The 13,576-nt window shown below is 38.6% G+C and overlaps 2 protein-coding genes across 2 annotated transcripts; both read left to right on the top strand.

The window, feature by feature from the left end:
• The first annotated feature begins 2,336 nt into the window (after positions 1 to 2,336).
• On the top strand, positions 2,337 to 3,497 carry LOC135635842 (uncharacterized protein At2g34160-like). Its single transcript, XM_065147221.1, has 5 exons — positions 2,337 to 2,484; positions 2,773 to 2,821; positions 3,044 to 3,106; positions 3,191 to 3,255; positions 3,324 to 3,497. The coding sequence occupies exons 1-5, from the start codon at positions 2,353 to 2,355 to the stop codon at positions 3,417 to 3,419; spliced, it is 405 nt and encodes a 134-aa protein (XP_065003293.1). The 5' UTR covers positions 2,337 to 2,352; the 3' UTR covers positions 3,420 to 3,497.
• Positions 3,498 to 11,032: 7,535 nt separating this feature from the next.
• Positions 11,033 to 13,210, top strand: LOC135635999 (DNA-directed RNA polymerase V subunit 7-like). Its single transcript, XM_065147500.1, has 2 exons — positions 11,033 to 11,164; positions 12,529 to 13,210. Exon 2 carries the CDS (start codon positions 12,538 to 12,540, stop codon positions 13,066 to 13,068), a length of 531 nt encoding a protein of 176 aa, XP_065003572.1. The 5' UTR covers positions 11,033 to 11,164; positions 12,529 to 12,537; the 3' UTR covers positions 13,069 to 13,210.
• The last annotated feature ends 366 nt before the right edge of the window (positions 13,211 to 13,576 follow it).

Genomic DNA, 13,576 nt, shown 5'->3' on the forward strand with positions numbered 1-13,576 from the left:
TTGTCATTACTTACTAATTTACTTACTCACTACCCCTACTAACAATCAAAAATTTCAAATCAGAATCTTACTATGAAAGTATTAATTGATCCCTCCCATGACCCTAACAACTTCCGTTAATGATTTGGTTGGCATAAGAATGAAAACTTATGGTTTGAAGTATGTAAACTCTCTTGAAAAGTGTTGAGTCTCTTTCTTCTTGAGTTTAGAAGTTATACTAAGAAGGTGTGAGGTCTTTTGTAAAAGAGAAGTATAAATGTTTTCTTCTAAGTCTGTGAAAAAGAGAAAGAGTTATAACAAAGGTGATTGATCTTCGCTTGTTAAAAAAAAGATCGATAGTAAAAGCCGATGACCTCAGAGGAAGAGGAATTATGAGTGAATTTAGATCGAAACGATCGAACCACTATAAATCAGTTTACATCTTTTTCTTATTTCTTTCTTGTTATTGCTTACTAATTAGTTACTCACTGCCCCTACTAACAATCAAAAATTTCAAATCAGAATCTTATTTTAAAAGTATTAATTGATCCTCCCAGGACCCTAACAACTTCATTTGAGTATTAAAGGGATAAACCTAACTCAATCTCGATCTCATGTAGATCGATAGCAGAACAAAAGCATGAGTAAGCGTTTGAGCCGTCCTTTTAATCACATCAAATTTCTTATCCACATGATCCGAATGGGGCTAATCCATACATCATCGATATTAACACCATCAAGTAAGTTTGACTATCTATTAAACATATTTTTTTATCCAAGGGTGAAGATTGATTCACAAGTAGACCGACGGCCAGAAATTGAATTTGATGATCAAAAGCTAAGACTTAGCGTCCCAGAGATGAAGGCTGAGGTAGATAGAGCCTCTGGCACTGAGATGGGCTCACGAGTGCCCTCCGAAAAAGCAAATAATACTAACGCCTTTTCTCACACGACACATATTTTGGTCATCGATTAGAGTCGTGACATATGTTTTGCTTGACAATAATGACCAGGTCTAACTTCAATTAAGAGAAAATAAAAGAAGACAATTAGAAGTCAAAACTTAGACCAGATCATACTGATTCAGAATTACTCATGCACGAGAAAACCAGTCACTGATAGTTTAATTTCCATTCAACATTTGATTTTTCTTTCTACGACTTGATAGAACATCCAATGTATAGGAAGACCTACTATATACATATATGCATATACATACATATATGTGCGTGTGCGAAGGTTTCGACGGAAAGCTTTTACTCGTTCCAAGTTTTACTGAAGAAAAAAAAAAGACTAATAAATCGTAAAAAAGTTGAATTCAAACTTTCCTGTGTTCAAAGTAAGATTCAATGTCAAACGTAAACCTGGTCATGTTTCCACCAACCTCCTCCCCAAGCACAAGCAAAGAATAGGCTATAAATACACCTCCCATCCTGCTCATCTCCATATCTGCCAGCCTCCCACAAGCAACAAGGAAGACACAAATAGCTAAAGCTTCGGCGGATTTGGTTAACCATGTACTCGTCCAGGAGAGCTGTCTTGGTTCTGATAGCCATGGCTTCCTCCATCATCTGCCTCATGAATTCCCAGCCAGTTGCCGCGGCAAGGCTTCTTGGGGTGGAGCAGCAGCTGTGGGGAGCTGCCAGTTTCATCTTCCAGGCCCTGCCGCAGGGCCCCGTGACGCCTTCGGGGCCATCCGGTTGCCATAATGGCTCAGCAAACAACGGCAGACCTTGCCCTTAGATCACACACTCCAAACCCCAAACTGGCGTTAGGGTTTTGCATGGATGCTGAAGTTGCATTCTTAGTAGCTATTCTTTCGTTGGTTTTCTACCTTAAAGATGTAGATCAGTTCCCAGTCAATAAGACATCAAGTGAGGAAGTGAGATTGGGAGTACTTAATTCCTGTAACTATTATTTCTCTCTGTAATATCACATTCTTTTGCTTGCTGGAGAAACGCTTCTCTTTTCTTGTCTTTGCGATGATTCATCTAAATTGTGTTCACAACCGCTCCTCGGATTACGCATCACCACATAATATACGTGGCATTAATCGATATTTACCGTTCTCATAAATGATCCGAATTATGTTCATTTTAGATGAAATAATAATGATCAATGATTTGATTGATTCCAATGGTTGAGTCGGTCGATGGATGGTTCTGATCTAAGGAGTCAAACCGGTGCATCTCGTCCGGCGAATGGATGCATCCGACATAACTGCCATCGTACGGCTGTTAACCGCCATGGAAACGCTTCGCTATAGGCCTCCACGTGGCGGGAAGTGTTTGGACCATCAACCCCTATATAAGGCGGGCGCAGTTATCGCCATTGGCCATCGTTTCCGTTCCATTGGTGCAGAGCGAGAGAGAGATGGAGACGGTAGCGGTGGTCGAGAACGGGCCGGCGACTGGGGACGTGGTGGGCGTGGGGAAGATCAAGAAGAACCGCATTCAGGTCTCCACCAACAAGAAGCCGCTCTTCTTCTACGTCAATCTCGCCAAGGTATCACCGGCCTTTCTCTGCACACAAACTTGAAATTATATCTCCGATCTCATTTGTTGGTTCTTTAACCTTCATATTCCCTTCAAAAGCATCATTTTGGGCATATTGTCCCTTCTTGATGTATATTTCTGGGTTCTTTGGATATCCTTCTGTTTGCATCTAATACGACGTTTCTTGCGTGACTGTTCTTTTTGGTGGAAAAGATCCGATTCCCGTTTTGACATCTTCGAGAATCGATCAGGGAAGAAAATGTGTGATTTACTCCTTGATTAATGTTTCTGATTGCAGAGGTACATGCAGCAGTACAATGAGATTGAGCTCTCTGCGCTGGGCATGGGTAATGTTTTCTTCACTCGATCTGGTCTTCGCAGGCAAAATACATGTCGCTTTAATTCTTTTAGATTCAAAAGATTTTGTTTTGTGTTCTTGCTGCGACAACATGCCGAATATCACGCCATTCATTCATTAAAAGAAGAAAAATAATAAGAAAGATAATGAAGATACATACCTCTGCAAGTTTGTGTTTTCCTTTGATCTTCACAGAAATCTTGTGATATAGCTATTGGCACGGTCGTCACAGTCGCTGAGATCCTGAAGAACAATGGACTCGCTACCGAGAAGAGTAAGCACGAGATGAAACCAAATCTGAACCCCTTTTCGTTGATCTGAAACAACACTGATGACACTCTTTGTCTGATGGAAGCAGAGATCTTAACCTCCACGGTCGGCACCAAAGATGAGGCCAAGGGCCGCCTGGTTCGGAAGGCCAAGGTAACCTGCTGCACTTGGTTATTTTTTGTTTCGCTTCAAACGGAACCCCTTACTTTCTCTTAATGCAGATTGAGATACTGATGGGGAAGAAGAACTCAGATGACCATGACTCTGCCGACAAAGAAGCGGCTCATGAGGCAACCGAAGCGGATGCGAAGAAGTGATGCGGGAGGGATTCGATTCCTCTCTTGGTAGTAGTAGCTGTTATGTAAATAGCATGAGTCAGTGATTCAGTGTTTTCCTCCGACCAGTAGTTTGTTTAGGCTGAGTGCTTCAAATTCCGTCTGAGATTGCTTCTGTCACTGCAGTGTCTTATTTGTTGCGTATGGGAAATGACTGGTTTTCACTGAATAAAAGGAGAAACAGAAGAGCTTTTCCCCAACTTTGTGTGCAGACAGACTTCTCTTTCACTTGGGCTACTAAAAGTCAAGCTCGCTTGCATTCGGTTTGAGACCTCTCTTGCTCCCCAAACCATCAACCAAGTCGCCGTCCTCTTCCGGTCAACTGAAGCAACCTGCTCGGTCAGAGCAACCCGTTAACAGAAGAAGAAAAGTCCCTTACATTCTCACGCTGATCAAAATCAAGACTTTCGATTCTTTGTTTCATACTCTCTCAGAATTGCACGTCAAAGATCGCTGCAGCACATGTAGACTTGATTAAACCAACCTCTCTATTGTGAATGCTTTCTTATTTTGATGGGAACACCGAACCCCTCTGCAAAACAACCGCGTTTGGAATGAGTCTACAGACTTGGAGTGCTTTGAATACGTGGAGATGGTAGCTATATAACGAGCACTCTCCTCAACAGTTTGCCTCATTCCAAGGCTCTCGGGCATCTTCACCTTCTCATCGTCGGCTGCTGTTCACAAGAGCATCACCATCCCTTTCTCTTCTTTGTTGAGATGGCCATGGCTTCAAGGCAGCTGTTGCTTGTTCTGCTACTGGTTGCGACCATGGCACCCTTCATGGCAGCGAGGCCCATGCAAGAAGACGGGTGGTGGAAGAACGGCGGGCTCCTCGAGTCTCTACCGCAGGGGCGGGTGCCACCTTCAGGACCATCGGGTTGCACTCACAACCCCAAAAACCACGGTGGTAAATGTCCTCATTGAGGGAGGAAGAAGGCTGTGTAAACCATGTTCAACCACAAATACGGTGGTAATCGGACAATGGTTTAGAAATCTGATTAGGTCCTTCAAATGTTATTTTTATATCAGGATGAGAATTATATTTACAGGAAAATATTCATTCATTTAATATTCTTGCAGTGTTTTTTTTTTTAACAAAGTAAATAGTAGGTACATAAACATTTCACTTGTTCTTTTATGGATTACGAGTTCATCGGCACATATGGAGCCACCATCATTCTCTAATTACTAGCCAAGTAGATGAGTCGAATAAGCGAATCTAATGGGACTACTTCATCAGTTGATACTTGTAGAAAAAGTATCAGCTCAACTATAAATACCTGCCTCAACCTTGTTCTTTTATTTCACGATCCTCCTTCTTATGTTGTTGAAGATGTATAGTTTAGTTTGTAATATTTGGTTTGGATAATTTATCATAAAATTTTAGATTTGAATTTTATTTTTTATTATTTATTTATTAATAAACTCTTTATTTTTTATTAAAATAATGTGTAATCCATTTCAATTGAAAAAAGAAAAAAAAAAGGGTTATTCGAATCGCTGGGTCAACTCGTCCGATCCCGTGAGCGAGTCGTTGAGTCCATGGACTGGCACGTTCACAACGCGGGGCACGAGGACGTCGGTCACCGTGTCGACACCCGACGCCCGGAGCGGGTACACGAAGTGGGTCGCGGGCTCCACAGTACGAATCCCATTTCGAAAGAGCGACACGAAAGCGCCGACCTTATCGTGGAGAAGTAAATATAAAGCAGAAAAACTCCTTTATAAAGAAGACGGCCCCGCGACGGGGCGGTGGGTGTCGTGGGGCCATCGAGCCAAAATAAATTTTGACCAGTTCTTGCCGTTCGAAACCCCTCTCTCCTTGACACTTGTGTGTGTCGAAACCTGTGAATATTAGAGTCGGATTAGGTGATCGAATCGGATCGTATACCTAAAAATAAAACAAAATAGAATTATAGAAAGCAATAATATGTATCAATAAATAAAAAAATCTTAAATCACTGTTCAGTTTTTAAAAATTATTCATTTAGACTCGATCATAATTTTTTATTCCTATATTGTCGATTGTCTTAATACTAATCAATTCGACTAGATTGAAGTCTAATATTTTGATTTTTGGTGGCACCTCTTGACGTGAAGATTAATGTTAAAAATTTTGATGTTAAAAAAATTTGATATCATGGATTACAATAAGATTTAGTCAATTTAAGGTTTGATATGAAAATTTTCACCTTTTTTTTTTTTGAAAATTACAAACGTTCAATTATGCTAAAATATTACTTTAATTTTTTGGGGAATATTTAACAGAACTTCTAAAAAAAAAAAAAATTCTCAAGTTGCATTTTTTTTATTTTTCAATTTTTTATCCAATGAAAACTGGATACTTGTCATTTTATGAATCCTAAATGTTGGACAGCTCTATTCTCAGGTTCATGGGTGGGGAATAAATGCTGTGAAAATGGCTCATTTGAACTGTATTATGATCATTGATATATCATACTGCAAGTCAATAGACTAGTCTTCAAAATTGACATGATAAAAAATGCATGTCTTTAAAAGTGGAATTTGGAGAAGATGCTGCTGCTTGGTTGGACTTGTTCTGATTGACCTGATCTACTACGTCTTTATCTGTATTTATTTCTTTAGGTTTAGCTGAAGCACAAATCATTTTGATTTGGTTTGGTTTGGCAATTATTAACACATCAGAAAATACTATCAAAAATATATAGAAAAAAAGGGAGAGATTTAACAGAATAGGATCCTTAATCTGAGCTACATTTGTTAGAACAAACTTAGGGGTGACTTCAGTGCATTGCCAGCTTGTGGGGATGGATTGAAGCCAATTTTGAAATCCAAAAGCTGTGTTTTTGTGACCAGAAAACAAAAAACCAAAACTTGCATGAGATGAAGAACTCATTTTCGGACTGTAGATGCTGCAGAAAGCAATTCGATCGTGATCGATTTGGACACAATAAATGATGCTTTCTCATTGCTTTTTTTGTTTCCCTTTTTTTATATTTATTTTCGGAAGGGAAAAAGACACCGAAAGTTCAGATTGTTTCTCTTTTCATAATAGTTTCCAGAAACAAAAAAGTTATTTATTTTTTGTTTTTGTTTTTTCTGCTATCAAAAAGGTTAACATAAAGCCAAATGGAAACACTTTTGGTTTCTTGTTTACAGAAAAAGAAACACCAACGCTTCCATATACGAATGAAGCCTTTTTCCACCTTTCTCCTATCGATCTTTCGTCTCCTTCGACTTCATTCTCCAATCTCCTCATCCAATCCCAACTCGATTAGGGTCTCCAGAATCTTACCTTTTTGCTGCATCGGTCATTCCGGCGTGCTCCGATCCCAAAAGAAGCCATTCCAAATGAGAATTCGGGCCTCAAAGATCCCACTTTTAAGCTCCATTTCCGATTCCCCTCCCTCCCTGTTGCCTTCATTGAATTCACCTCCTTCTAATGATTCGTCGAGTCGTTGCGAAGGCCTCGATCTCTTGGTGTTGGCTGTCATTGAAGTCTTTGGAGACGGAGCTCTGGAGATCGAACGGATTGGGAGCAGTGGAGTTGGGGAGGAGGAAGGGAAGCAAGAAGGAATTGAGATGAGGAAGGAGGAGCTGGATGGCGGAGTTGAAGCTAGTACGAAGCGGAAAAGTAGGAGGAGGCCAATGGCAACGCCTTCCAGGTTCCAGGATTCGGTGCTGCAGCCATGGAAGCGGCGCACCCGGCGGCGACTTAGCGAGGGGAAGCGATCGGGTTGAGCGGCAAGGTTGGGTTTTTTTACTTCGGCTTTTGCTTCTCGGGTATCGATTTCAATCTTTTTATGCGAAAATTTTGTAGAGATCGAAAAATATGAATGAAAGCAATCTGAATCAGTGCGCGAGTTTCTACTGACATTGTTAACTTTCAACAAAATGATTGGATTCGGTTTTTGTGGATCAGATGATTCCAGTTTCAGATTTGTTTATGATTGTGTTCGTTTTCACATTGCTGATAGGTGGAATGGGAATCTTGTTAGCTTGTAAGGTCTGTCGGTCAAGAGTTTGTAGCGACAATGTGAACTTTTCCTCTCTTACTCTGATGGTCTTACTCGATTCTTGTCTAATTTTGAGTTAATTGGAGGAGGATTGCTTTGCAATTATGCACTTCGTTATCATCATTTCTCTCTTGAATGTGATGATTCAAATTTTGTATACTGATCTCTTCTTAAATTTCGGTTGTGTGATTCCTTTTGTCTGACAAGTTAAAACTGTGAAATCTTTTTCCTATTTGTCAAAAATTGATTGCTCTATTGTCTATTCTTCTTGTTGTTTGAATTGAATAGCTGATAAATACAGCCATTCAGGAGTCTTTGAGACAATTTGAAGCTTTAGACTACCACTCGAAGTGCATAAAGGTGAGACTGTTGGTTGATCAGGCATATGTAGTTTGCATCTTCTACTCATTTCAATCAGTCAGGTCATGGGCAACCGTACAAACCAGTTCACTGTAGTGTTGCAAAATAAACTTATATGAAAGTTCATGGTTCTTTTATTTGATACCAGCGATTAGTTAAATTGGTTCCTGGAGTAAAAAATTTATTTTCGGTGTGATTCTTCCTTGAGTTGTTGGTCTAACCAAAAGGCTGGGGTTTTTTCGGTAGTCAATGTGTTTTTCTTTCTCCCTACTTCTTTCTGAATACGCTTTTGATTACTTATAAGATGTCTGAGTGCTTAGGTGGAACCTCTTCTTCTCTTGGTCTGGCTAATTATTTTAGCTGCTCCTTCCTTGTCTGATAAGTACTGCACATGCTTACTGCAAACTCAAGATACTTAATTCATTTGTATAGTCAGAGTATACTCGTTATCATTCTTGATGTCCATGCATCTTGTTATTGGAACATGATAAAGCTTAATCTAGGCCCACCTTTTTGTTGATATAAAGCTTGATACTTTAGCTGCAGATAGTGTAATTACTAGGATAATTCAATCAGGATACTGTATTTTCATACCATTATTATACCGCAACAGATCAGTAGTTACACCTTTCAAAGAGATGTTATGTTGACATAGTCTTTTCTGACACTGGGCATTGATAACTGGAGTATGTACAAGTATAAATGCATAGCAACTGGAGCTGCACTTTCTGGTCTTACTTTTGGTTGTAGTCAATGTACACTAGGTTTTGTGACTCTGCTTCCATGAAGGAAAGCCTGATAGCTTAATTCTTTGGTTAAAAAAATTCAAAGAAATAGATGTAATATGTACAGAATATGCAAACTGACCCCTTTAACTGATGTCTTGCAAGTCTTGCTCTGTGAGTCCTTGGCTGATTTTAGAAATTGTTAGACGTCACATAATAACTCATTGCAGATGACAATATCGTAAGATGCTGCTTATGAACTTTTATTGAATTAATCTAGTTAATGAACATGAATAATTGTCACAACCACCTTTCACGTTTGTAATATTGAAGTATTTTGGGAAAAAATGGACTTAATATGTACATAAGTGAGAGTTGTGCTGTTGTCCATGGTGAATGTCCAGATGAAGATTGCACTTCTTCCACCTACATTCATCTTTTCTCTATAAATAGAATAGTACTTTTAGAGTCTTTTTCTGAATGACAAGTTCGGTGATGAACTAAATTTTTGCACCTTTGCAGAGAAGTTCATCTAGCCACTTAGTCAAGAGTATCCTGTATTTTGCTGATTACACTTCAATCCTAGAACATGATATCTGGTATCTTGTTTATATTCTCTCTCTCTCTCTCTCACACACACACACAACACTCCCCCCTCTCTCTTTCTTATGAGACATTGTCTCAAATATACAATGAGGTATTTGTCATCTTGTTTAACAGGCTTAAGAATGAAATATTAGATTTATGAACAACTCAGTTGTTGGTTTTATAAGTTCGTGTGACATTGATCCTAAAAAAATCTGCTCCTGCTGTTATTTCACTCAGTTTTTCATTTATGAATACCATACACAAGTGCCTTGAGACATCATACAACAATATTTGGGTTAGGATGAAATATATCACTTGTTTTGAGTAGAAAATTTTCAAGTATTCCACAGCTAAGAATGTTGAAGGTGCACTTTCTTATGCTGGTGAGTATTGACTCCAAGCATCACCAATACAGTGAGAGAAGGTAAGCACTATCAATGATTCATGCTTCCAAGTTCTTTTAAGGCATCACAAATGAGGAAGATGTGAATGATCCATGACAGGCACTGCTGTCTTAATAAAGCTGGAACAGAGTTTTTGGACATATGAATCAGATTCTAAAGAAATTGGTCAAATTGAATCCTACTTGTGCCCTGATTTACACTAACAGTACATGAAAATGCTGCAAATATGTAGACTTGTGGGAATAAACTAATTTATTTTGATACAAATTATGCTCAAGTTTGACCTATGAAAGGGCAAACACTGCTTTATCTTTCATTCTTGATCTGAGCTACATATCTGACAGGACTAACACTTGTATCTTTCTCAGAAATGTCAAGCTTCAAATGGAGTCCATCTCGTCTTCATGTATATGTATAGCTTCTCATATAGTCAACCCAACACTGCTACCACCAGCTTAGTAATTTTTATATACATTTGCTATTAGGAGTTCAAGACTTATGCAGTTTGATGTGTTTTCGTGGACTATTACTTCTGCTCATTATATATATAATTGGCTTATATTATCACTGCCTAAAACTTGGCTGAAAAATGATCTTACCAAAGACAACTTGAGAGTGGTAGAGAAGCAAAGAGCCAAGAGGCTCCCAAGTTTCCATGGAACAGAAAGCATGGAGAAAGAAAATGATTTTGGTATCTCCCAATATCGGTGATCACCTTTGAATAGGGCGATGCCTCGACCTAGTTAGGATCGGCTCGCATGAGGAGAAACTAATGTTATCTTTGAGTGTCGAGACTTTCCAACATGGTGTTAATGATCATCATTTTATAAAAAATTCAATATCGAAAGGGGTTTTTCTAGTGCCCAAGTTAATAAAACGAGTGACTCGATAAGATAAAAATAAAAAGACAGAAGTAATTCGCTTTTTCTAACTTCAAAAAATATTTTATTTTTTAATTATTATTGACATGATAGATTTATGGGTTAATGATCATCATTCTAAAAAAATCCAATATCGAAAGGGGTTTTTTTAGTGCCCAAGTTAATAAATCAGGTGACTTGATAAGACAAAAATAAAGAGAGAGAAGTAATTCATTTTTCTTAATTTTAAAAAATATTTTTTTTTTAATTATAAATATAAATATCTTAATGTAACTATTAAAAATATATAAATCGAAATACTAAAGATAATTAATTATAAAAATAATATGTAATTACTCCTAGATTTACTCAATTGAACTTTTACCTTTAACTAGTGATGTGATTGATCTACAAGTGAATATTTCTTGTATCAGAGACTATATAATTAAAAAAATTCTATCAAATAGACTGCTCGACATCACTGTTATATTGAAGACATTAAAATAAAATATCTTCAAAATAATATTGACGGGAATTAAATAGCGTAAATCTGATCGTACAGTTTTGGCTGTTCCAATGCGCAAAATGAACGGTTGAGATATGAGATGGGACATAAGTGAACGGTTGCCCTCGGGTCGTGGGTTCAGTCGTAACTTAAAGATCTTGGTTTGAGTGTGGCAAACCGAGGAGGGGACGAAACCCGACTAAGCCGGAGCGGATTCTTCTCTCTCTGCGGCCGCCTCCGCCTTCGCCGTCGGCTCGATCGCCGTTTCTGCTCTTCCTCTAAGGGTACGCTCTCCCTCCTCCTTCCCTTCCCCCGCCCTCTTCCCTTTTCTCTGATTCAAGTCGGTGTTCAGATCACATTGTTTGGGGAGACGTTGGTTTCGCCACCGATATTTTTAGGTTGCTCGGTCGGTCTTCGATGTGCCTTGTTCGGTCGCTGTCTGATTTGGGAATCGGCAATTTTATGTTGAAGATTAGCCCTAGACACACACACACACACACACATTCTTCACCTTCAATGTTGTTTGCTGGTGTGTCATACGCAAGATGCGCCCTTTGTGTTATCCTCGACTCGAAGCATATGATCCCTGTCTAATTTTGAGCATCACAACCATCAAGTGGTTGGTTAAAGAGACGAAGCTGGCGGATTTTAGGAGGCATTGAGTTATAGCCATCGCCATGGGAACATCCTAATTATAGGAGCGATTATTTTCTTCGTATTGAATGCGAGGGCTCTTCTATACAGTGTAGCCATGTCTAACATCCAATCATTTCATGCCAATGTGTTAATCAAATGGCAATTTTCAGCACATCATATTAGAATTAGAATTTCGTGGTGTTGAAATGTTCAATGGAGCTACTGCCCTTGTTGTTCTTGGGTAATTTGTCTTAGGCAATTCTATAGGTTTATACATCATCAAATTCCAAGAGATTACTGAAGGAAGATGCTGCATTTCATTGTAGTAGTACATTAGTAAGCCTTATTTCTATGAGAGAAGGTTAAAATTTTCTTTAACCATCAATTCCTGGTAAATAGTTTTCTCTTTTTGTTATTCTGAGGACCTACTTGAGCAGATGATGCTACAACTGGAGTCAGTGGCTTTGCTAAGTTCTTGTCTGGTCTTTGAAAGGTTGGCGATTAAACTGCAAAGGATATAGTAAAAGCAGTCATGTCATGTCATGTCGGTCTTGTGATGAGCGTTCCTGCAATATTGTTTCGTTACATTTCTGTATTTTAGTTACCAAGAGAAAAGGAAGATATATGCATTTCCATATATGCTTAGGCACATAAATGAGCTTTAAGCATTATGCAATCTGATAGAACCTTAATAATATGCTAATTGCCATGCAGGAAACGTTTTTAGGCTTAAATACTTGTGCCTTTCAAGTTTCATCTAATTTACAGATATTTTTTATTCAATACAAGTGCTTGGGAACATGTTGTAGATAACCATTAACCAAAATTCTGATACGTGAAGTTTCACATTCAAATTATGGTCATGGTGAAACTTACATTCTGCATTGTGGAGAGAAGTGAGGAATGAGAAGCTCTTTTGGATAAAAGAGCATGGAGTTTGTAAGGAAGTTTTTTGTCTCTTAATCAACTCTCGTGAGATCAAACTGCTAGTTTTCTCTCTGGTTTCTAACAGATCACAAACATGGTTTTCCTGGAGGTAGAAATGGCATGGAATGTGGTAATTTTGCCTGAACAACTCGATGCAAATGGACTCCTCCTCCACAAAGCCATTATCTTGCGTCTTATGGATGACATAGCAAATAGAAAGGCATCGAAGGAGCACGGGTACTATGTTGCAGTTACTACCTTGAATTCAATAGGTGAAGGAAAGGTTCGAGAGCTGTCAGGAGATGTTCTTTTCCCTGTGACTTTCAGCTGCATCACCCAGAAACCCGCTAAAGGTGAGATTTTAGTAGGGACCGTGGACAAGATTCTGAAGCAAGGCATATTTCTGAAATCCGGGCCAATAAGTAGTATATTCCTTTCGGAGAAGATGATGAGGGATTACAAATACGTTGGAGGGGAGAACCCAATGTTTTTGAATGATAAGCACGCAAAGCTCGAAAAGGACACCATGGTGAGGTTCAAGGTACTCGGTTTGAAGTGGTTGGAATCTGATAGAGAGTTTCAAATTCTTGCAACTCTGGCAGGTGATTTCCTTGGGTCTTTATGAAGCAGTGGCGGTGAAAGCTGCATGTATGATAAGAAGAAGGGCATCGGATGGAGTTAGAGCTTGCGATTTGCTATCTGTGTATGGCGTGTGGGATGGCATTTATGTTTTCATGATCCAACGTTGCTTGTGAGCTGTATGGTGATTGTTGTGAATATTTGGCTAACCCATGATGGGGGAAGTTAGATGCATTAAATTAGGAGTTGGAAGATATGGGTGAACCTTTTTTCCTTTGATCTTTTTGTATTTTTTTGTTATTGTTTGAAGGGCAACATTTTGATACTTTGGCAACATATGCATTTGTGCTTTATATGTCTGATATGATAGGGTTTTAGAATGAAGGGGCATGTGGGTATTTTTGGGTTAATTATATATTATCTCTTTATATTTTGACTAATTTAGTATTTTAGTCTCTAAATTTAAAAAATTTATATTATAATTCCTATAGTTATAAAAGTGAAACATTTAATCTCGCGACTGAAGATATAACACATGACAGATATGTTTTTCA

The sequence above is a fragment of the Musa acuminata genome, chromosome BXJ3-4 (assembly GCF_036884655.1).
Source record: "Musa acuminata AAA Group cultivar baxijiao chromosome BXJ3-4, Cavendish_Baxijiao_AAA, whole genome shotgun sequence".
NCBI classification, from domain to species: domain Eukaryota; kingdom Viridiplantae; phylum Streptophyta; class Magnoliopsida; order Zingiberales; family Musaceae; genus Musa; species Musa acuminata.

Excerpts from the sequence above, each read along its gene's own strand:
- LOC135635842 (XM_065147221.1), top strand. The coding sequence starts at position 2,353 with ATGGAGACGGTAGCGGTGGTCGAGAACGGGCCGGCGACTGGGGACGTG. Across the intron at positions 2,485-2,772 it reads TCTACGTCAATCTCGCCAAG|AGGTACATGCAGCAGTACAA; the intron begins GTATCACCGGCC and ends TTCTGATTGCAG. Across the intron at positions 2,822-3,043 it reads GCTCTCTGCGCTGGGCATGG|CTATTGGCACGGTCGTCACA; the intron begins GTAATGTTTTCT and ends CTTGTGATATAG.
- LOC135635999 (XM_065147500.1), top strand. The coding sequence starts at position 12,538 with ATGGTTTTCCTGGAGGTAGAAATGGCATGGAATGTGGTAATTTTGCCT.